Source organism: Rhipicephalus microplus, unplaced genomic scaffold (assembly GCF_043290135.1).
Source record: "Rhipicephalus microplus isolate Deutch F79 unplaced genomic scaffold, USDA_Rmic scaffold_24, whole genome shotgun sequence".
Classification (NCBI taxonomy): domain Eukaryota; kingdom Metazoa; phylum Arthropoda; class Arachnida; order Ixodida; family Ixodidae; genus Rhipicephalus; species Rhipicephalus microplus.
This window is the reverse complement of record NW_027464597.1, coordinates 9,710,781-9,734,531: the sequence shown is the minus strand read 5'-3', so window position 1 is coordinate 9,734,531 and position 23,751 is coordinate 9,710,781. Positions and strand designations below refer to the sequence as shown.

General features: G+C 46.4%; 2 protein-coding genes across 3 annotated transcripts; both read left to right on the top strand.

The window, feature by feature from the left end:
- The first annotated feature begins 526 nt into the window (after window positions 1-526).
- LOC142786482 (uncharacterized) lies at window positions 527-8,126 on the top strand. Of its 2 annotated transcripts, XM_075884191.1 has the most exons (4): window positions 527-1,089; window positions 5,191-5,493; window positions 6,195-6,447; window positions 7,368-8,126. In XM_075884191.1, exons 2-4 carry the CDS (start codon window positions 5,199-5,201, stop codon window positions 7,678-7,680), a joined length of 861 nt encoding a protein of 286 aa, XP_075740306.1. In that variant the 5' UTR covers window positions 527-1,089; window positions 5,191-5,198; the 3' UTR covers window positions 7,681-8,126. The 2 variants fall into 2 exon arrangements, with proteins under 2 accessions (XP_075740306.1, XP_075740307.1); XM_075884192.1 differs by lacking the exon at window positions 527-1,089 and having other exon boundaries at window positions 3,117-5,493.
- A 6,647-nt stretch (window positions 8,127-14,773) lies between these two features.
- Window positions 14,774-22,912, top strand: LOC119181463 (E3 ubiquitin-protein ligase MARCHF9). Its single transcript, XM_037432719.2, has 2 exons — window positions 14,774-15,196; window positions 16,517-22,912. The coding sequence occupies exons 1-2, from the start codon at window positions 14,963-14,965 to the stop codon at window positions 16,967-16,969; spliced, it is 687 nt and encodes a 228-aa protein (XP_037288616.2). The 5' UTR covers window positions 14,774-14,962; the 3' UTR covers window positions 16,970-22,912.
- Window positions 22,913-23,751: the final 839 nt, after the last annotated feature.

Sequence of the window (23,751 nt, the reverse complement as noted above, 5' to 3'; positions counted from 1 at the left end):
GTCATGGAACATATTGGTAGACAAGGCTTATGCCATCCGCTCAACACATCTAGGAGCCTGAAAAGAAAAGAAGCTACACTCGAAAAAATATTGCAGTTCTGCTGGTAAAGATGCTGTCTTCAAAACCTTAGTTGACATTATGTAGATTGTTTTATTGGCCATACAATTCCTGCTGAAATTCATTAAATTAATAAAGACTGTTCCATGTACCGAAGAGGGGCCCTGGAATTCGAATGCTGTGCCATGTCAGATATTCCACACACCCGATACTAAGACCCGCTGTAGTAGCATAAATCCGTTTGTGAGATCCACCAAGACACCTGGTGCATCTCGCAACCGGATTGCCGTTTCATGCAGATAATATCGCATCATTAAACCAAATTAATGTTCATGGGTGGTTGAAAGTGTCCACAGTCCCGTGTATTTCAAGGGCAGCTTGGCCTGCAAACTTTTGAACACCACTGTCGAATTCTTTATGTTGCGATGGTTTGTATACGGCGCACGGATTGACGAATATTGTTTACGTAGGCGTAACACGAGACGTGTCCGCAATGACGTAATAAACGTTGACCGCGCGTATGTGCGTTTACATTTCAACAGCTGCCGCTTCTTCAACGAGAAGGAGCCAAACGCACGGCGCGGGTGAGAGGAAAGCGCTGCAGCTGAACGTAGCCCGATCAAACAAACCAACAAACGGGGCGCTCAGCTGACCGTTCTGCGTTGTACGCACTGCTTTTTATGCCTTTTGTTTCGACGTGCTAACTTGCCCCACCGTTCCCCCTCGCACCACAAATACAACTCCATGTGCTTTTCGCCACACCTTCTGGCGCTGTGGGCACTCGGGCCAATGAGCGCTAGATCTCGGCATACCACGTGACTGAAGCGGACCAATCAGCGGTCGTCGTTTTCAAATTTGGTTCCTCTTTGTCCTGGGTTCTTGCAACGAAAATTTGGAGCGGACTTGCGCGCGGCCGCTGGTTTTGCCTTTGCATTGCGTTGTCCTGCGGAAAATCGAACCCCGGAACTAATGTGATCGTTTTTTGACCTTCAGGGAACACCGTTTGCGTCAAAAGCACTGCGACAAGCAAGGTGAGTGGTTCAGCGCGAGCGCCACCGATCTCGCGCGCTTCCACCGAAACAAAGCCCTCTTCCGGGGCGTCATAGCTACGTGAAACGTCCGCTCGCGACGATTCGTAGACGCTGCAGGTGGCAGGGCTGGACATAGTGACGGCGTCTCAAACAGCGAAAATATTAATTGGCCGAGGAAATTTCGTGTTCGAAAAGTAAGCCGCGATGCGCCGAGGTAATCGGAACCGCGCGCGGTTGGATATTTGGAGAAGCCCCTTCTTCCGCGCGCTGTTCTGTTGCCAAGACAAGGCGCCGGGTTTGAAATAAACGGCGGCCGACGCGCTTTCGCGTTTGACGTGCACTCTTTACTTCGTTATCGCGCACGTCGACGCGTAGCAGCATCCCTAAACACTTAAATCTGCATTGAGGGTGGCTCCGATACAAGTCGACGCGCGAAAACTGCTGGCGGGAACAGGCAACCGCGCGCTCGGTTTCTAAACGGCTCCTACGGACTCGTACGAAAGCCAGCTCTTGGCTTAGTACGCGCGGTAAGGTTGTCGTGTCGTTAAGCTGCGCGAAATGTCATTTTCTAGCCTGTTTACGCCGACGCGCTTCGATGGCGCACAATTTGAATTCGACCCGCGAGTGCATCGCGCGCGAAGTCGCCGAACGGGCTCCTAGCAGAAGTGGTCGTCAAATGTGACATAAAACTACCGGAATCTCCAAACATATCGTAAAGTTGTACCGGGCGGCTGCGATGTTTGGAATGTCGGATGTGTTCAAGGACCTCTTATCACTTCGTAACAGCGGATGGGGTCGAATGTCCGGCTACTCGGTGTGGGAAGCAGAACGGGAAAAGAGACCAGCATTATCTCGCCTTCAGCCAAAGATAACGCTGCTCTTGGTCTCTGCTCGAGCTCTTCCTTCAACTCTGTTATACAGACGTTTCATTTTTGCGACACAAACTTAAAATATTCGTCGCACTGCACAGATGCGTATAATATAAACAAGACATGATATATATATTTTTTTCTACCGCGAAAGTATAGTAACTGCTGGGATTACTTTGTCATTCAAAGAAATTGGCAACTATTTTTTTTTTTATTGCACGAGCAGAACAGCCTAAATCATAATCAAAGTAGTTACGTTTAACATACCCTCAAAATTTGCGAACAACTTTCTGAGTTTGCAAATTTGAGACGTGTACAATTCTGCTTCAAAGTTTTCAACATTTTTTTTTTTGTCCACAAAAAATATATATATATTCCTTATGCTTGCCTGTGAAAGGATAGGCGCTTGGTTCACACAAGTTCCCACGGTAGGTGAAATCACATTTACTGTGGTTGTCAAAGAAATGTTGCTGCGATGTCCCAATAACGCTTTCCTGGTCAATATAAATTCATTGACAATTGTGCAAGTCGGTGTCAATTCATCGCAGTAGGTATTGCAAATCACGAAAGCACACAGGATGAGGCTGAGCTTAACCTATGTTTCAGTCACTGAAATTGCTTGCTTGAAAGCTAACATAATTGCAGCTATAACAGAGCATTGCAATGGACCAACAAGAAGAAAGAATGGGTATTGAGAAGAACTGGATGATATATGTCTTTGTAGTTTACATTACCCGCCATATTGAGTGTGGGGGGGGGGGGTGTTACTGTTTAAATGTAAATTATCACTAATAAATAGCACATTTATTCCTTAGTGAGAATTTAGTCTAATGCAAAGCAGCTGTTCATCAAGCACCATTGCTGTTTCTGCTATGTGTTAAGTGAGTGAGACAACTTTATTGACGATCCGGCAGAAAGGGGTAAGGGGATTAAAGCGAGACACTAGCGTGCTCGGACGTCCCGGAGCAGCAACCTACTCGCGTCAAACCCGTGGGGGCGCCGCTTTCGGCCGCTGGCGTTCCAGGCTATGTGTTAATAAATTGATAAATGTGTACTGTGAGCAGTTGTGTGTGACTATGCTAAAGCAATGCCGCTATGACTGATCTGCTGTGTTGTGGTGAAGAAGCTTTATTCAGGATGCATTATTAATTTTGTATGGCATTTCTGTCTAAGCCAGAGTGTAAGCACACGGCAAATGCACATTGCAAGAAGACTTTGATAGGTGTATGTCAAATGTCTAAATATATTATTTAAGCTTTCTATTTCTAGAATATGTTCTTTATGGGGACTAAGTTTCCGAAGACACGAGTTAGCCCTAGTAATGAGGAATTTAGTATCATAGAATCCACTGAATACATGCACAATTCGAAGTGACAGTATTAGGGTATGTCTTTAAGCCTACAAGTTGACATGAAATGCACAAGCCTATGTCTTCACTAAATCTTTCGTTGCACAGAACAGGAAGTCACCTTCACAGGAGACATGATATACTGTAAGCCAGGAACTTGTGCATCGTACAAGAATGATGCAGCTGGATCGTTTGCAATCAAGGGAAAAGATTGAATATCATGCATTGTTACAAAAAAAAGAGCACAGGAAGAGTAGAATGCAAGGGGCAAGCATACAAGCACTGTGCCCACTTGTGCACCCCTTTTCTATGCATTTTCTTGTGCAGTTTCTTTGTTACAATTATAGCAAACCAACTAGCCCACCGACAAGCATTAACAGAATATCATGCACTCTATATTCCATTTAGAAGTAACTGTGTCCAATTTTAATGCAGCATGATTTCAAAAAATAGGAATGGCATTACGCAAACCACACCTAGTGCATATTGTTCCCAGCATGGTCTAGTAACAGCCAACACTCACCTATTTATCTAAATGTCAACAAGGCTGATGTGTGCATGTCCAAACGATATCTGTCTGTGTTGCTTATAACAACGTACCAATTGCACGCTCATTTTTTCCTTTTTAAGAAAGCCAGCGAAATATGAAAAATAACACGTGACTATGCTACCACCCGCAAAAGAAAGCAGCGCCCTCAAATAAGCTTACTACAAGCAACCGCTTTTCTGTTTCCCGAGACAGCATTCCGCCCATTGCAAGGGTCAACATGGGCCGGAATCTTGCAGGGATGCCTTTCACTTGATTGTGCGTCACTATCATTTTCCATATCTGATGGCGGACTGTTTTTGTTGCTGAAGCGGCTGCAACATTTTTCTGATCACAGCCGGACTGTCTGTGGTGCGAAGTGGCAGATAACGCGATCCGTATTTTTTCTTGCTGCATTTCTTTCCTTGATATCAGCCACCTCAAAGTGAGCTTGTTTGAGGGCGCTGCTTACAGATGCACTCAGCAGTCTAGTGACGTATTATTTTTCATATTTCTCGGCCTTTCTTTATCTGCATGAAAAATTGAGTACACAATTAATACAATGTTAAAATTAGTGCACACAGTTGACATTTTAGATAAATGGGTGAGTATTTTCGAGTTGCAAATATAAATATGATTAATTAATTATTTGTCATTACCAAAAAATTAGTAGTGGTTACTACACTACCAGGAACAATATGCACTAGGCTTGGTTTGCATAGCGCTTTTCTTATTTTTTTAAAATCGTTCTGCGTGATAATTTGGACACCCTGTATATGGACAGGTAATTCATGCAGTGAATTATTGTTCCATAGCTGTTGAGAAAGATATGCAGAAACTCGTGTTATATAATAATTGGTTTGAACAACCAAGTTCATTGTGCATTGAGCATGAAGGCCCAGGTGTGCATTAAATTAAAACTTGCTATCTTTCTCTCCTCCTCACTTTTAAATTAAGAGGTCATTTAAGAGGTGACTGCACACGTTCAAGTTTGACTTAATGCACAATGAGTGTGCAGTATATGCCAGTGTAGCAATTTCAACAAAGTTAGTATTTTAATAGCTTTGTTCTCAGTTGTGTTTTAGCAGCAAATACAGTTCCGTAACTGCCCGATCTAAGACCAGGCTGTTTGAGTCAGCTTCGTAGCTACTACCAAATGTTACTGTAATATTGGTTTTCTTGTTAATACCTCAATGTGACAAACATAAATTGTTGTGCCTGTGGGGATGGCCCTTAAATTCGCCTTTATTGTGGCAATCGTCTATTGTCAAGCCAAATAAATGTAAAGTTTTGTAGCTGTGGAGCTTTTATCGCAGATTGATGCTGGCTCAATAGAGGTTAATCTCCGGTTAATCCAGCTTCTGCCATGGAGCTTTACGAAGAGGCGTTCAAGCTACAGGAAATGATCGAGTCAGACATGCGTGCTGAACTGTCGCCATCGGGGGGCGACCTGCGCTGTGGCATGGACGACTCGCTGGACGCCTTCGAGCCGCCCTCCGTCTGGTCCACCGGCATCTCGCTCATCTCGGAGCTGGACGGTCTCGAGGGTCTCCTCGTTGATCCGCAAACCGGACTGCCTTCTCACCACCGGTCCTCCAACGGCTCCAGCACGCTGCAACTGAATGTCACGCTCGCGGCTGTCACCACGGCTGCAGCAACAGGTGTGTTGATGTTAGATGTAGCAATCGTGCTGAGCATTTCCGTGTGCTTGGCGACTTTGTGTTGGATCGACAGTCTGTTACATCAAAAAAGTGACCTTCTTTTGTTCATAGTTTGAAAAAAGTACATACGTACCTTAAACATCTAATCAAAAAGAACTGTTTACTTTTAGAGTAATACCTGATGTCAGAATTTACTCCTCGAGTACAAAGTTCTCTTTAGTTAAAGGTGTCTTTTTGTCAAGATTCTTGTCATTGACTCATGTGAAGCCTCATGTGTGTCAACTTTTATGGTTAATTGTAACATTCCCTACTCATTATACATTTTATAATTTTGTAGTAGTCCCAGTTCATTCAGATACCAATTTAGGCAGCAATGACGTCTAAGGAAACCAGATAAAAGTCTCAGACAAGTCCTTAGAGCTTGGTTGTAGGGAGCAATCTGGAGCTGCGCCACCTGCACATATAACTATCAGAAAAAGGCCACTGGGGTTCTGACGACTGATGAATTTGTCGCTTTAATGCATCGTTGCAGAATTGTTCATAATAAACAATGAACATTCAGATCATGGAGATTATTATAGTGCAACACGTAAAACAAACTTTTTAAAGAATTCGCAACTCAAGTCTCATTTTACAGCGCTTGAAGATGGCCGGTCTACTGGTGTGTGTGAACTTAACAAATGGTCTGGCTTTGGTTGCAGCGCCCACTGTGCAAACTACATCATCAGCGACGTCCTTAGACCAGCTGAGCGTGCAACCCATGTCGTCCCCGTCCTCACCCGACGACGAGGCGGGAGTGGTGACAACGCTACAAGACGTAGCAACAGCCGACGACACCCTGGCCTCTGGTTCCTACCCAAAGCCGGCGTACTCGTACTCCTGTCTCATCGCCATGGCATTACGAAATAGCAGCACAGGCAGCCTTCCCGTCAATGAGATCTACAGCTTCATGACGTGAGTGCTGTTGCGAGACTTTACTTCATGTCTGGTGTGTTCCAGGATATATTAACTGCAATTTTTAAAAGGACACTCAAGAGAAATAATCGTTTTTTTTTAGATTAATAAACTGCACTCTGAGAACTCTAATGTCATAAGTTCATTATTAACAAAGCAAATCAAGGCTGATGTTTCATTTTAAATGTTGCACTGTAATCTCCGTGTGTGATGTAAGAACTTCCGCAATGTATTTTTCGTATTTTCACAATGTTGGCTTGATAAAAATTCCTGAAACTTGTATGCTAAGTCTATGGCACCCAGCAATGACAATATACTGGAATATTATCGATTAGAAGGAATGCAGGAACCAGTAGACGTTGTAACGCCTAAAAGATAGGCAAGAAAAGATAGCTTTTGTTGCCCTTTTGCTGCTGCCTTAATTGCAACCCTACTTCTGTTGTACGGTCCTGGCGTGTTGTTGTGCCTTTCCTTTACCAAGCCATCCTTTGTGCAGAGGTAGTGAGTGTACTGGACAGCATTGCTTAAGGTTGATGCCTTTCTCGAACAAAACACCGGTCCTTTGATGGAGAGGAGGGAGGGGGGATGAGTTATCATGAGATTAAATTATTAGGTATTTGGCATGCAGTGTCATTTAATGTAGCATTGCATTCCTTTAGTGAAATAAGCCTCATGTACAAACAAACAGCACACTGAGTTAACCTACTAGTCTAATTGCTGGCATAAAAATACCCGTGATTAATTAGGTTTACTGCTCTGAAAAAAAAATAGGACTAATAACAGTAGGTACAGACTGACAACTGGCCTGCGGTCTAAAAAACCGGCTGAGCCGGTCTAAAACTGGACCTGTGGCAATTCTAGGATTGCTGCAGTAATGACTCTTTTAATACGATTTTTTCGGTGGTGGGTGTATGACGCAGGGAGAACTTCCCGTACTTCCGGACGGCACCAAGCGGGTGGAAGAATTCTGTACGCCATAACCTGTCCCTCAACAAGTGCTTCGAGAAGATTGAAAAGCCTGGCGCACAGCAGCGCAAGGGCTGCCTATGGACACTGAATCCAGCCAGGGCGGCCAAGATGCACGACGAGCTTTTGAAGTGGAGCCGCAAGGACCCGGTGGCCATTCGAAGAAGCATGGCCAATCCCGAACGCCTTGAAATGCTTGAACGCGGCCAGCCACAGTCCACCGTTGCCACCTCCGGTGACTCGACACACAACAGTGAAGAGGGCTGATGCCTCAACTCTGTCCGGATCGAACCCTAGTCAGACGGATCGTGCACATTCTCGGAGAGCACCGCCGAGTCTGCTGGTCCTCTTCAGTGGTAGCCGCAACCGAGAGATGCTCGGAAAGCAGTGTGGACATTCTTGATTCTTTCCTCACACTGGCTGCCCTTCGATCCGCTACCACTGGTGCCGCATCGGTGCGGAGTAACTTCTGGGACACCGTTGTGGTACACCTGCTCTCCGGTTAATGCCTGCCGGCCAAATCGCATTCATTCACCACTGTCTGTCATGACATATCACCCGCTACACTATATGCTACAAGACTCGACTACGTCCTCGCTGAATCGGGGCAGTGTGCACCCAGTTCGTGAAATATGCAGTGGCCAGCGATTGCGTGCCCAGCGGTCGGGCGTATGCCAACTGAGAAAAAAAGCAACAAGATTTTTATGCCTTAAGCGGTACACTGTGAGTGGTGCCTTTCCCGTGTTGGGCAATGTCAGCATAAGTGAATGCTGTTGCACGATTTGCATTCAGAAAGTGCATGCATACGCAGTTTCAACCCAATGTTGCCATTTCTCAGGCCAGCCAGCACCCTCCCCCCTCCCCAAACACATTGTAGTGTGTCGCATAGCTTAAGAAGACAATATATCTGTACCACTCTTTTTATAGGGGAATCGTTGAGGGATCTTCCCTGTTGGCAATTGCCAAGTTATTCAGATTCAACTGACTTGGTAAATGTAAGCGTTGCATGAAACGTGAAAAACTTCGCTGTTCACTTTGCAAATTTAAATGTTGAACTCAAGTTGTAATGCAAAATGGTAACTCGTAAATGTCAAAATGGACTTGGCCTTGAGCTGTCGGGCCTGCGAAAACCGCAAGAAGGATGTGAGTGGAATTAGTACTTCTGAAAAAAGCCACATCTTCAAAGAGATGTAAAACCATGCATGCCTGGTGTCGAATTTCCAGTGACATTTTTTTTTCCGTTTTTTATACAGCTGAGCGGTCACGAGAGCACAGCTCAAAGCTCTTGAACCATATTACGGTGAAGACTGTTGTGATGTGAAAGTACTCTAATTATGACCAATGTTCTTTAGTAATTGTACATTTGATATGTTCTGAAAAGTCTAAGATCCACCGTATTTTTACTCCGATGTTGAACAGTATTGAACTTGCAACCGTTGAAAATACTTTGTGCACAGTTTTGCGAGCATTCCCTAAGCTGGTACTACACAGTTTTTGCTTCCGATACCCTTGGGAAAAACCTTTTTTGGGAGATTTCCAAGGTGCTGACCTATTAACTTTGCCTAGTTTAAGGGCATTGGGTTTGCCCCAGACGGGCGAACCCGATGCTAGTGCACTGCATTGAATAGGCAGTCCTACTCACGTTGAAGGAATGAAGATGGTCTGTTCGTTCGCTTCACAGACAGTTTTACTGTTCACGAATGTACAGGCAGATACATGCATGAAATGTGGTTGTGTGGGAACTATTGAAAAGAGTGCTGCTGTTGAAGAGGGGCCACGTCCATCAACTTGCAAGGTGTGCCGTGTTGAGACAGAGTGGGCTGGCAGTGAAGTGGGTGCGGTTCCGCTGTTGAAGCAGTGGTGCCTCCTGAATGTGCAAGCAGCTCCCGATGATCTCAGTGACTTGCATGTTTTTAAGCTCTCGGCGGAGAATAGAAGAAGACTATTTATTGACGACATCCATCCGAACGCACGCTCCTCCAGGTATACGGAGGTGGTGGTTCCGTGCCCTGACATGGAGAAAAAAGCGTAACCCAGTTTTGTGGAGCACATCGATGAACAGCAACAATGGAATACTGTTGTGAAAGCGGTGGTTCCATCATCAACTCTGGTGCTGTACTCCTTTTTTGCTTTTTTTTTAATGAGAAAGATATTAGTGTGAGGATAGTATCCTAATGTTGGTGATGAAAAAAAAAAGAACTGGGGCTTACACATAACACATTGAGTCAAATATGCACTGTGCCTCTTCGACCATCTGGTGTAATACGAGAGACACGAGGTGACGGCATTGTCTCTGCCTGTGTGACACTTTCAGCGCACTTCATTTACACTCATTTCACGGTCATCATGTAGTTTTTTAATGTCATAAAGAGTATATTGACACAAAAGACTGGTGAATCCTGTTACTGAGCACTACGGAAATGTGAACACCAGCTCTGCTAGTTGGCATCTTGTCATCTCAATTAAATTGTACACTCTTGGCAATAGATGCATTCCACGTGGCTAGTCAGAACTTGCATTTTTGGCCTCTGAGAACTTGCATGTGATTTTTGTTCATATCTTCCAGCCTTATTACAGCTTCATAAATGTTTTTCTATGAGGTGTAACGCTTAATTCTGGGCCACGTACCGAATATCTTTTACAAAGATAGAGTCAATTATCAGTGCATAACCAATCGCAAGATGCTTTCAGCATCATACTAATGGAGAATTTCAGCTTGTACATAAGCGTAAATAATGGTTTATAGAACACCAGAAGAGGTAGCAATTTGAGTAGTCGTGATAATGGTGTGGCTGTACCATTTGTGGCAATGCTGGTGGCAACATCGCTGTTAAGCGTTACCGTAAAAACCCGCGTATAGCCCGGGGTTTTTTTCTAGATTTTAGGGTGCGAAATTTCGGCCCCGTACTATATGCGGGTCCCAAGAATTTTCGGCCCAAATTCAGTTTCGGTTTCGGCATAGCGCGGTGCTATCATCATCATCAGCTGTCTGCGCGCTTCTGCGCTAGGTAGTGTTAGCGGCGTTAGTCTTAACTGGTCAGTTGGTCAGTGGCCTTTGCTTCAACTTGGTGCCCATAATGACGGCCTCGATTTTGCTCCTGTGATTTTACGCCATGTCAGGACCGCGCAGGCAGTACTCTGCTGCTTTTAAAAGAAAAGTTATCGCTGCTGCCGAAACCATCGGCAACTGTGCCGCGGAGCGGCAGTTCGGAGTCAACGAGCGGAGCATTCGCGGTTGGCGGAAGCAGAAGGAAGCCCTCTTTGCATGCAGCGGCCAGCGAAAAAGTTTCCGCGGACCAAAAAATGGAGCATTTCCTGACGTGGAACGAGAACTCACAGACTTTGTGCGGGAGCAGCGAGCTGCACATCTCGCTGTCAACATCGAGCTGCTACAAGCGAAGGCAAGGGAGATCGCTCGAGACAAAGGCATTCAGCCGGAGGATTTCAAAGCGAGCAAGCATTGGGTGTCTCGCTTCATGCGCCGCGCTGGGTTCTCCCTACGTCGGCGTACGTCGATCTCCCAGAAGCTACCAGAGAGCTACGAAGAGCACCTCGTGGCTTTTCAAAGGTACATAATTGTGTTGCGAAAGGCAGTCCCCTTTCAGCTGGGCCAGATCGGCAACGCGGATCAGACGCCGGTCTACCTGGATATGCCCTCGGCGCTGACGGTGCATCAAAAAGGCTCCAGGCAAGTTATCGTGCGGTCGACTGGAAACGAAAAAACGCGGGTGACTGTAATGTTATCCTGCACGGCTGACGGTCGCAAGCTGCCACCCTACGTGGTGTTCAAACGAAAGACGCTGCCGAAGGGGGAGAAGTTCCCGAAAAATGTCGTCGTCCGCTGCCAGGACAAGGGGTGGATGGACGAATCGTTAGTCCTTGACTGGATAAAGTCCGTGTGGTGTCGACGGCCCGGAGCACTGCTGGGGCTCCCTTCGATGCTTGTGCTCGACGCGTTTCGGTGTCACCTGGCCGACTCCGTAAAGCGACTGCTGCGCGACTCCCGCACCGAGCTCGTCGTCATCCCGGGAGGGATGACATCACAGCTGCAGCCGCTTGATGTGTGCCTTAATAAGCCATTTAAGGACCATGTCAAGCGCCTGTACGTGGAGTGGATGAGGTCCGGAGAACCAGAAGTGACCCCTGCCGGACGGCTGAAACGGGCCTCGCCAGCGATGCTCTGCTCGTGGATAGTCGAGGCTTGGGCCTGCATTCCAGAGGCGCTCGTTTGCCGCGCCTTCAAAAAGTGCTCCATCTCCAACGCGCTTGATGGCACTGAGGATGATGTGCTGTGGGAGAACATTTCCGACAAGGGAGCTTCGGAAGAGAGTGCGTCCGACGACGAGGATGAATGAAATGTCAATAAATGCATTTTTTCCATTTTCCTCGGACTATATTCGGGTGAAAACTTTTTTTCTCACGTTTGCTATCCCCGAATTACACCCCGGACTATATGCGGGTCCGAGCTATATGCGGGTTTTTACGGTATTCTACGACTGTGCACCGTACAATACATTTTCATTTGCGCCGCTTGCACAATTGCGCATGCCTTCACTTTCGGAGTTACTTAAGCCGTAATATGGTTTCAACTTACCATCATGACCAGACTCGCATTTGCCTTCAGCATCTGTCTTACGAGACTTGATTGCCCAATTTAACAAAGTGCCTTTCAGACTGCCATTTGGTATCTAGCTATTTGCTGAAAGATTAAGGTGTGGGTCAATTTTACATGGGATTGGTTCCTGCAGCTTTCCCGTGTATCTTGGTTGGTACTATTTTGGTTGCTAATGCAAGTAGCAAAAGCCTTTATACTGTTGCCTACTAATTATAAGTGTGCTATTGCACAGCATTGTTTGGAGGCACATCAGCTGATTACTTTTTTTAATGAGTGCGTGTGTGTGACGTGCACTGTTGTGTGTTTCCGAATGCGCAGTATAGTGGACATTACATATATGAACAGAGAATTAATGTTATCGCTCACATCAAGTACGATGACATAGTCGTCCTTGAGCCGTCTGCGGGAATCCTTCTTGAGGACACGACACCTGAAAGAAACAACACAGGTATTCAATGGTGTGGCTATATTTTTTTTACCTTTACATCAGCAAGCTGTATGCGCCATGAAATGTTTAAAGCCCAGTTACATATTGTAGCTGCATCATGTCGAGACAAACGACGAGCCTGTATGCAATAAAGTTGCGACAAAAATTTGTTGAGGCTACAATCCTGAAAATCACAGTTGCAAACACGCTGTGGTTTTTCAATATTGCAGCCATATCGAATTTCTTTTGCAATCCATGTGCACTGGTGCAGGTATGGACTGGGATCACTTGAAGGAGTTCTGCAACACCTTTCCAAGTAATCATGAAATGAATTTTTTTAAGCAGCTTATTGCTTCATATATCATGCAACTGCCACAAAAATTTTTTAGAATCTGTGTCGGGTACGAGTGGAGCTGCAAGGGTTTGTTGCACGCTTTAAGACATTTCGCGATAGCGAGCGCTTTGAAAGCTATGCAGGGAAGGTGATTACCAGGGGAAAATCGATGCGTCCCTAAGAAGGTTTATGACCTCAAGCACTTTTTCGTTTGTTTTTTCCCCTTCGAACGCGCAGTTTTCTTTCAATGTAGTCGTAGGCACGTGGCGGCTGCAGCGACTATGCAGTTCACGACGCTCAAATCAGCCAATCGCCGTGGACTTTGTGTTAATGACGCGCTCATTTGGGTTTATGTCATCATATGCGAAGAGAAGAGGGAACGGCTTTTATCCTACTTTTGAGAAACAGTTAATTACAGAGCGCGTGCTGCTGTATGGTGTTAGGCATGCGTTCTAGAAGGCCTCGACTAGTTGACAATCAGTGTTTTCTGACTGCTGAGTAGTAAGTAACGTGGGACCCCTTATTATAACGTGACCTCGTGGTTTTAGTACAACCGCAAAAAGCAGATTAACAGGTTAGAAGGGAGACGTCCAAATCGTCGACGTTTCGCGTACGTTCTTTTTGCGAAACATTAACACTCTTTTGCTTTCAGAACTCGAATTTCTAGTGAAGGTACGATCGATCGCGTCGCTTGCTCTAGGCAAACGCGTTGCACCACATTTCTCCGAAGTTTTCCGTATCGTCTCATCGCTGTGAAAGCACGTGCCCCCCATGCAAGACTCGACGACAAATGACACGCCAACCGCGCCGCAACTTTGGCCGGCGTCCAGAGGATGAAACCGGGAACGGGTTTCGAGGAAGCGCGCGGATCGCATCTCTGCACGGAACTTTTCTTGTTCTTTCTTCCACCGCCGCGAAAAACAAGAAATAAATAAAAGGATGCAGCGCATATGAATTAGGCAATTGCGCGCTCGCGTGCGTGGGCCGCTCGAATAAAGTGTTGAACAAATGTCTCTCAACTCACAGAAAACAAACTGCGCCAACGATGGCAGCGACGATGAACGCCGTGGAGAGCACGAGCAGTGCGACGAACACCTTGGGGTCGATCATGATCGGCCGATGACGCCTCGCGATGCATGTCCAAAGGCTAGCGCCGGTCTAGTCGAAGAGGGTACCAGCAACCGCTTGAGCTGCCATGTCGCATCCACAGCGGACGAGGAGACGCAGCTGCTTCACCACGACCGTCGCCTGGACGAACTTCGCTTTGAAGAGCGCGCTTCGTACTCCGGCTCGCACAGTAGTCAAGACGCGCACGATGACGCTATGCAGCGGACGCGTTCAACGCCGGTCGCGTCGGCGACGTCGCTTTCGGGAAGCACACATGGCACAGCTCGAATAAAAAGCCGCGCTGGTAACAGTCCCCTCGGTGGCGGTGAGAGGTCCAGGTGCATCCGATGGGCCGCTACGGGCGAGGAGGTGCCCCATTGCAGCTGCCGATCGCGGCGGTCCTGTTTGGGTGGTGCCGGCGGGCGGCGTGATTCTCCCTCTCCTAGACGGCGCAGTCGGGCACGACAGCGACCGACGGGGCAGCTTGCCCGGGAGAAGAGACCCCGACGACGATTTAGAGCGCGGCGTGGGACTCGTACTCCGCGGGAAATCGAAACCCGTTCGCACCAGCACACATCGTGATGAGGGAGGCGACTGAGCGCGGACAACAAGCGCCAGACACCTGCGCGCCATGTCCATGCTCCTGAAAGTGGAGACTACCACCAGAAAGAAGTTTTTATGATGATTTATAGTCTTTACGCTAAAGCGCGTTTCACGCTCTCAGCTGTCTGTGGCTAGCAGCCTTCCTGACTTCGCTCTTCCATTCGCTCGATCCCCTTGCGGCCGCATGCGCTCCCGCCTCCCATTGGCTGGCTCGCCGTGCGGTGTGAGCGCGGATTGTTGTCTAGCGCGCCGTCGCATCATATGTGCCCGTGTTCTGTGCCGCCGTCGCGTGGCGGTGCACTACGAGCGGTCGAGGTAAACAAAGGGACGGATCAGACGGCGTTCTCCACTGGGCGCGCGCGTACTGCTCGGCTGCGCTGCGTTACCGAGTTGGGGGCAGTTCCGCGGCTCCCGACGAACGCGAGGAGGACGCCGCGACTCGCTATGGTTTGCCCCGCGGGCCATGGACCAAGCGGGCGAGCCCGAGGTGCACCACGTCTGGGCGAAGGCGGTGACCGCGGACGCATCGTGCGAGCTCGTCGAATCCTCCGCTGCAGTCGACGAGGTTCTCTTGCCTGTCGAGGATTGCGGGCCCTTCTGCAAGATCTGTCACATGCCGGCTCGAGACGATGACCCGCTCATATCGCCCTGCCGGTGTTCCGGCACCGTGCAATACATCCACTGCGGCTGCCTCACGGTGAGCGGAGCCCACAGCTGATCGCCAGCTGACCGCGCGCGGGCCTTGGTTTGCGTGTGCGCGCGTCAAACATCGCGGTTACCAGAATGAGGGTTATACACGCCTATCGGTCTCCTCCACCGTATTTAGCACTCCTCCCCCGCAATACCTAAAGCTTGCTGCAGAATGCTTTAAAAACGTTTATGTGGTCGCCTCGAAAGAGAGTGATCGCGGTGCCGCACATGTCGTTTACATTTCATGTAGCACGTATGCACGCATCGCGACGTTTTACGGAAAGAGCAATATTAAAGGACGGCTTCTTAGAAAATTAGCAGTTCCGCGTTTATGTGTACCGCGAGCGAAGCCAGCGATATGCAGAGTTGTTTTCTTTTGTTCTAAACGCAGCAGCTGAATTCGCGATGTGTGCACGTTTTAAAAGCAGAGTGCGGGTTCATTCTCTCGTGACCCTCCGGCTTCGGAATTACTGCGTTAACCGGTGCCGTTTGTGCGATTCGTTGGTGCCTTTAATTGGTGTGGCCCTGTGATAAGCGTGAACGAAATAAAATGACGCGCCGCCGTACGTCTCGTTCGGGCGTTGGTGCTGAGGGAGGTTATTGCTCCCGCGCTGCCTAGCGACTCTTCGTCACCCCCGAATGGTGTCTATTCCGCACCCTCGAATCCGGTCCGGATGTGCGGCATTTAGCGCGGTACGAACCCAACGGGCAAAGAGATACGCGAATGAATTTGAATTGCCTGCCTTGCATGAGTGCTTTCGCGCGTACGCACTGCGTAGATGAAACCGACCCCCGAAAGCACGGAGAGAGGCAATCGCGGTCGCTGCTAGCACGTTTTACTGGAGGAAAAAAAAGAAATTCAGCGTTTATTCCTGCGCGTGTGTTCTTTTTTATGCAGTTGTAAATCTCGCGCTTAGTGCAGCTCTACAGCTGTGAAACCCGAAGAAATGCATCGCATTTGCCACCCTACATCGTGGCAATCACGCGCTTGCCGAGGTGGTGGCGCCCCCTCTCGTGCGGCGTGGGTATCACTCGGATGTATTAGAAGCATTTTTTTTTTTTGCGACATTACTCGTCAATGGCTCGTCTTTTGACTGGTTCAGATATTGAAGAATATGTATCAACTAATCCAGATCTTAGTCTACTGCCGGGAAAACAAAAAAATTGCAATGTGCAGGCTCCGATGGGGTCCTGTGACTCTTAAATGATAGTCATCAAATTTTGCCGACCTGAAGTTGAGGATTCAAAAGATTGATACGAATGAGGCTGGTTAACATAGCAACGCATGCAACCTTATCGTCAGACGCTCGTTGTTTGTTGCGTGCAGCGCTGGCTGGAGATACTGAGCAAGAAGTCCCGCAAACCGCCAAGTTGCGAGCTCTGCCAGTACCAGTACCAGTGGCACAAGAAGTTCCGCGCAGGCGGTTCCTGGCGCCTCCCGCCTTGCTCACCACGTGACAAGGTCCTTCACTGCATCTTCCTGCTGTCAGTGGTCGTCATGGTGGCCTGTGCCACCGTCACCATTGTCTGCTTCCGCCAGGACCCTCCGTCGTCCTCCTCCTCTTCAACGATGACAACGGGCCGCCGAAGCGACCTGACCCACTCGGAAATGGTGACACTCGTTTGCGGAGTGCTCTTCTTCTTGGCATTTTTTGTGGCCATGTACGTGGAGGTCACCGCCCGCAGTACCCTCTACAGGCTGCTGCTGCGCTTTGTCTATCTCAACCAGCAGTGGTACATAGACGAGTACGACGCGAAGCGCGGGCCTGTGGCCGTCTGATCCAACTGAAAATAAAGAGCGCGAAAAAACACGACCGTGAGAAACGTACTTACTGGACAAGTGCCAACTTCCAGCTGAATTTTGTAGACACAAATGAGTTTGCCGACACGAAAGCAGCTGGAACAGCTGCGGTGGTTTGCTGTGCAAACCCCAGCATTTCAAGAAACAAATTTTCCTGTCACATGCAGGGGTTTGCAATAGGCCACTGTGATTTTTAGTATGGTTTTTGCTGATTTTGTGCAAAAGCATTTTTCCTGTTATCCTTCTTTGATGTAACTGTTCCCACAGATATTTATGATGCGTTCGTGGAAAAAAAATTCAGTTGGAAGTTATCTCTTGTCCTGTGCATAAGCTTTTCGTGGCCATGTTTTTTTGTGCTGTTTATCTTCAGTATGAATGACCAACTATCTCAGTCAGTTACTGATCTGGCCTCTCGTCTCAGAGGGGCACGCCTGTGACGAAGCTTGTAGCCAGGGAGTTCCTTTTGATCTCTGTGAGTGTGGCATTCCACACACAAACACACACACACAAACTCTCATACCTGTGTGTTATGATATTACGTGCCATTCGCATTTGAAAATGACAAAGCCGCCTCACCCTTATCTCCCATGCTTGTTTTTGTAACGTGTTTGTCCGGTTCGTGTGTCATTTGCATCCTCTTCCTTTTTTTATGCCGGAAGACGGCCCACGGCTAATCACTCTTAGCAATGCCCAAAATGTAACGCAGCAGGTCCTTGTTTTGTGCAAGGCGTCCATGACATTTTGTTTCTTGCTTGTCAACAGTATTGAAGCCGTGAATGTTTCACGATTTCCAGTCCCACAGACATCCGATGATTGCCCAAGAGCTGGTCCCAAACACATTGTGCTATTGCAAAGGGACAGCTTATTGACACACTCTTTACTTGTTATTGTCTGCTCAATGGGCTTGAACACCCAAATCCCCGTTCAGTATTGAGATGCACAAAAGCGCAGGTTACGCTGCGTAGATTCAGTGTTGATGTTGCCATGCTCTGGAAGCCCAAGTCCGGCGCTTTTTTGCCCCACCCAACTCATCACACTTACGTATTTTTTAAGTGGTCGGCACCACATCACTAATCATGGTGCTATGGCAAACGAATGAGCAATGCTGTTTCCCAACATTGATAAAAAAAAGCCAAATAGCACATGCCCAATGACGCCATCCTAGATTGCTTCCATTAACACTAGAAATTACGACATCAGTAACAGGTAAGTAAAAAGGAAGTGGGGATGGAGAGGATATCTTAAATATTTTGGTGAAAACAGGCTGTTTCTGTGTTCAATACTGTAATGCAGGTTTCGCAGCTGAATTTGGAGACGGCGCTCTTCTTATGTGGTACACAAACTGTCTTGTTGAGTAAGCAACTGTACACCTTTGCTCAGCATGCTTGCTTGATTGATTGATTGGTTGATTAACTAAGTGCCCATTGGCCGTGGGGTCAAAGTGAACATTTTTTGGGGGCTGCGCTAACGCAACAGCATTCCAACTAACAAGCTTGTGCATGGGGTCACTGACTTTTGACTGACAACTAAGAGTCTTTGCACAGGTGTAAGCATATGTGCATGCTGCTAATATTGAAGTAGGCTGCATCGAAAGTGCAGGCACGTTTGTTCCACTAGAGTAATGTGGCGCATTACTTGTCGGAGCCGAATAATAAATTTTTGCATCACGCTGTGCAATGGCTTTTCAAGTTCTCGACAAAAAGAGCCCGTATTTGCGAATCTCCAATACTACGAACAAAAATCAAACGGAGACTAGAGGCATCAAGCTCAATGCAAGAAAATGCTGCAGCAGTGAAAACTGGTCTGCTACGTGTGGAGTCACACACAAGCCCGGTGACTTTATTTACATCATTGCCTTTTTTTGAGCGCATGTAGACAACATACAATAGGCTATTGGCAAACTATTTGTGTAGATCTGATGTTTTATCATCATTGAAGAGGCTGGTGATATTTTTTGACGTGCTGTTTTTGTTGCGAATTTCCGTTTATTTGTAAGTTTACTATTCCAGTCTCTGAAAAGCAAATGCGCTGCTTGTGGAAGTATAAAATGTAGTTAGAGAGTTCTGTGTTCTTGACCTGGCCGTGTTGTTTGCAATTTATTATCACTGAACACTGGTTTATTGAGTCATTTACAAAAGCCAAGTGTGCAGAAGTGTGAAAGGCTATTCTCTTTTTGCTGTGGTCTTAGTCACATAATTTAACAGAACTTGGTGCTTAAAACAGACTGAAGGCTACCTTTTGATTTTACAAGGAGCAGAAGGGAGGCATACCAACAGTATGGAACACTGTGCCATTGTGATCGCTTCTGCTTGCACCCATCTATTGAGACATCCACTCGAAAACTGCTCTCATTCTGTGTTGCATGAATGACCAATGGTGGGCCAATCACATGAGATCAGCCAACTGGCTGGAACGTGAGCAGAAGGACGTGCTTCAGCCTCTCGAATACAGGGAGCGGCTTTGTGCTATGAAATGGATCATGTCTGCTTTGCTAGCTTCAGTAGCGGCTCTCTCAGTGTAAAGTTATCCAATATCAGGTGAGGTCCTTTTGCATAGAAAGGGTCGATGCGACTGCAAGAGCTGGAAAACATGCTGCAGCCATGTTCTGGGCACCTATTAAATTGCTTAAACAGACGTCAATCAAGTAGCTTTAACTTTGGTAATATATAGGCTTAATCAAGGAAGGTACTATAACTAATAAAATTATACTTATCCAATGGACTACAAGGTGAATCAGTAAAATCTGCTGCTACTTCCACGAGTGGGTCCTTATGCACAAGTCGAAAGGACTCTGAAACATTATACAAATTTGAGTAAACCTACTTTTTTTTAGTCTAATTAGCCTCATTTTCATGCTTCACAAGCAGACTTAATTTTACTTGAATATTCGCATTCTAGCTTCACGTTTAACTTGTCAGCTTCACACGCAACATACAGTACATGGCTGAAAATTGGTCAGTCATCAGAGCGATGAGTTGGACTCGCGCAGTCTGCTTCGCTTGGCAAGGTTTAGAGACTCTCGAGTGGCCACTTTTGGAGGTTCTTTCACCAATGTGAGGCACAGGCAAGGCTCAACGGGATAACAGGACACATCTTGCAAAATGGTTTGCGAACCTGTCCCTTGTTTAGCTCTTAACAGCACGTGCAGCTTTTCGTGATCTGGGGGGCTTCAGTTGGCTTGGCCCATTCAACACTGAAGATCTTAAAAACATTCTCGTTTTCAGTTAGTGGCTTTAACTATGATGCCCTATGTCCAATTCCACAGTGCTCGCTGCTCTTGCTAAAATGACCAAAAGTACGATCGTCATGCCCGTACAAATTCTGTTGAGCTTTATATCTGCCACTTCTGAGCTAATGTGACTCATTTTTGTGCTGAAAAGAAGAGAATTGTGGAGTAGCCTAACCTTTATTTTTTTTTTATAATTACACCAGCACCTAGTGGCATTGTGTTTATTCAAGGAGCACACTACAATTCCGCACCAGTCAACTGAAAGTAGAGTGGTGGCCCAAACGTTACGAAACCCTCAGCTTGTTAAAAAAAAAAAAAGTTATGGCTCAAGTTAGAAGTTGTAGGGTACACGCATGATATTGAAGGATAAGTTTAGTTGAGAATAAATTATCTCTTGAAATAATTAATTAAAACTAATTGGTTGAGTTCAATGAGAGACCAGACTTTTCATGCAAACAGTTGTGCAAACAGTTCATGCAAAATTGTGGCACCTGACGGAGCAGATCTAAACCACGAATTTTTTTTTTTTTTGTAAATGGCATCTGCTATCCACTTAGGCAGCACACCTAAATAAATTGAACGAGTTAATTGAAAGAGCAGAATGTCCTTGTAGTAGGTATGTGCCATCAATATGACTGGTCTGTTGTATGTGTCAACAGGGTCTCTTTCAACAGGGTCTCTTTGCTACGACATCTGCCCAAGGGAACCAAGAGTTGACCACAAGTTATGAGCAGGCACTATTGAAGATAGTTGAATTGAACATTACGGTCATCTAAAGATTTTTTTCATGCCATTTTTGTGAATTTAACAGAACTTGGTGCACGAAAGAGACTAAAAGCTGCCTTTTGGTTTTATACGGAGCAGAAGGGAGGCATACCAAGGTCAGGAAAGGATCAGGTAAAGGGGTTAGATTTTGAAATTGATTAGCTAAAGAATATAAAGAAAAGCACTTGTTATAATAACTTCAACCGTAATGCTAATGTGTGTGAAGTTAACTTTTTTAACTGAAGGTTGAAAGCTTGCGTACTCTGCAGTACAGCAAACTATGCTCTTTCCTAACACTGCTGCCGAAAGGAATCTTTCAAGCGCTGTTCCTTTTACAGTGCGTTCAACATCCTTGCACCTGATGCCACTGTCGCTCTGTCTGAAAGCTGCGAGTGGGCTTTTCATTATTTGAGTTTCTGGGAAACACTGGTGTTGCCCACTTATCTTGCAAATTCAAATTTTCTGCACGAGAAACGGATGTTATGGGTTGATTCACAGCAGAAGCTGTCGCGTAGTGCTTACACGAGTCGTGCGACTTTCTGGTCAGTTTCATGGATTGATAATAAAGTGAGACCGCAGGAGAAGACTTAGCAGATTGGGCGGGACGATAGGTTTCCCTGGTGAACATTGGGCAGCAGTTCAGACATGGGACAAGCAAGGATACCGCAGTTCACTGAGGAGTGGTGTGATCTGCAAATAGCACTCAGAAATGCAGCTGCGTTCTTGGACTGCCCATTAAAGAAAGAGATTCTCCGCCACGAAGGAGTAAGGCACACTCTCCAACTGACCGCTGAAATTCTGGCTTATCGAATAACACACTGCATATTTCTCGCCAAGCTTAGGCTGCTCAAGTGCCAATCTACAGTACATTTTGTTGCTCAGGTAGCTAGCCTTACTATCAGGGCATTATGTGTCGAGTTATAGGACACTATCGAATTGTGTCGCGTCATCTTGAGCCGATTGGTAAGACAATCGCAGTGTACCTCCTTGCCCTTATGTCAGCACCACCAATAATGCCACCATGACTGGCAGCCAATCAGAGTCGATAAAACTGCAAAACATGGCTGAATATAAGCAGTGCTTTAATGTCGCCCCCCAAAAACCTGATACGATCAGTAAACAACTGGTGACACATAGTATAAACAAGTAGGCACTCGTCTAGCATAACACTGAGCATTGTGCATGAGTGTTTTGTGTACAATAAAGGCAGCTTGCTCGAATGTACAGGAGGCTTCAGAAGTTTGAGAGACCAGTAGGTCCGAGATAGCTTTCTATTTCCCAGCAATTTGAGACTGTACTCTGGTGAACTGCACAGTACATGTTGTTGGAGCTTTCCATCTATATTATTTATTCAAGGCTGCCAGCTGAAGCATGGGAATATTCTTTTTTCTTGTACTTAGTGGTACTTAAACTTTTGGCAGACTGTGCCATTGCGGAAATCGTGCCAGCAATTGTTGCCCTCTTGTATCGCCATGCCTTAATTGCATGCTGACTTGCTACGCAAGTGCGTCAAACATTCTGCCATCCAGTAGACCCATTTTGGGACCAGCATTTTTGTCTTTACTGTCATTATATCTACATGCCTATGTGGCAGCTTTAAGCTTTAGTAACTCTTGTTTATAAGTGCAAGACAGTCGTGTCTGAAATGAGCACTGAGTGCTGGCCAGCAAAACGGGGACAAAAAAAAAGTTTTGCGATTTTGAGTTGTAATCACAGTGATCTAGTGTTAGAAGGATCTCGATTAAACACGTCCCCTCCCGTGGCTTGTGAAGTGTGCGTCAAACTTGCGTGCAGTGTAAAAAAAAAAAACGTGTTTGAAGGCAATGTGTTATCACTGTCTGTGGTGCTAACTTTCGCCACAGTTTAGTCACTTATCATATAGTTATGTTCAGATGTCTGGTCTGCAAATAAAGAACCTTTGGTGTAAACTTGTGTGCCTGATGTTTGTGGTGGCTAAGGTTGCCAACTTGTGGTGAACACCTCACCAGCGTACTATTTGTGACATTAACCAGGTTGGCACTAATTGCTGCTCCAAATTTTCTATTCTAACTTGCCTTGCCAAATACGGGACTTCAGAAGTCCTTTGAATTAAGCGGGATTTCAAAATAACAGAGTTTGAATTACTGGGGTTTTACTTTACTTCTAATAACATTCCCTATACTTCTCTTGGCATTAATGTCGGTTATTTCTCAGTAACATATCTAGGAAAGAAAACAAGCCCTTAGATATTCCCCTTCTTTCGTTCTTACCAATTAATGAACTGTATGCAGCAACTGTGCACCACATGCTCGCTTCGTTGGAGGCTCGTGCACCATGAAGGCATCAAGCAAACTTTTACTAGATGCAGCTTCGGAGCTAGTCTCTACCAGAGCTCTTTAAACTGAAAGCTCCGAAATTCCTCACAGGCTTCATGAATCGGAACAAGAACACAACATTAGTCAACGTCATGGATGTTTGCAGACCAGGACACCTCTTATCGGTAGAGAAAGAACCTAATAAACGACTTCTTTTTTCTTTTTGCATTCAACAAAATGCAAAAAAAAAGGCATTTTGCATTGCGTGCTGCAGCGTTCACCCCTTTTCCGATTGATAATGAAGTTGAAAACGGCAGTCGTAACAACAGCGGAAGGGAAGCATGACATCCATTTCATGGAAGCGTAAGCACAGCTAAAGCAGTTGCGCGCACCAGACTCGCGCTGAAAACTTGCGCATCAAACCCAGCTCATGACAACGCAGTGCTCATGAATCACACCGATTGTGACAATGC

What these genes read in the sequence shown, in the direction of transcription:
- LOC142786482 (XM_075884191.1), top strand. Translation starts at nt 5,199, where the DNA reads ATGGAGCTTTACGAAGAGGCGTTCAAGCTACAGGAAATGATCGAGTCA. An exon ending in CACCACGGCTGCAGCAACAG is followed by an intron (nt 5,494 to 6,194) that starts GTGTGTTGATGT and finishes CTTTGGTTGCAG; the next exon opens with CGCCCACTGTGCAAACTACA. An exon ending in GAGATCTACAGCTTCATGAC is followed by an intron (nt 6,448 to 7,367) that starts GTGAGTGCTGTT and finishes TGTATGACGCAG; the next exon opens with GGAGAACTTCCCGTACTTCC.
- LOC119181463 (XM_037432719.2), top strand. Translation starts at nt 14,963, where the DNA reads ATGGACCAAGCGGGCGAGCCCGAGGTGCACCACGTCTGGGCGAAGGCG. An exon ending in TCCACTGCGGCTGCCTCACG is followed by an intron (nt 15,197 to 16,516) that starts GTGAGCGGAGCC and finishes TGTTGCGTGCAG; the next exon opens with CGCTGGCTGGAGATACTGAG.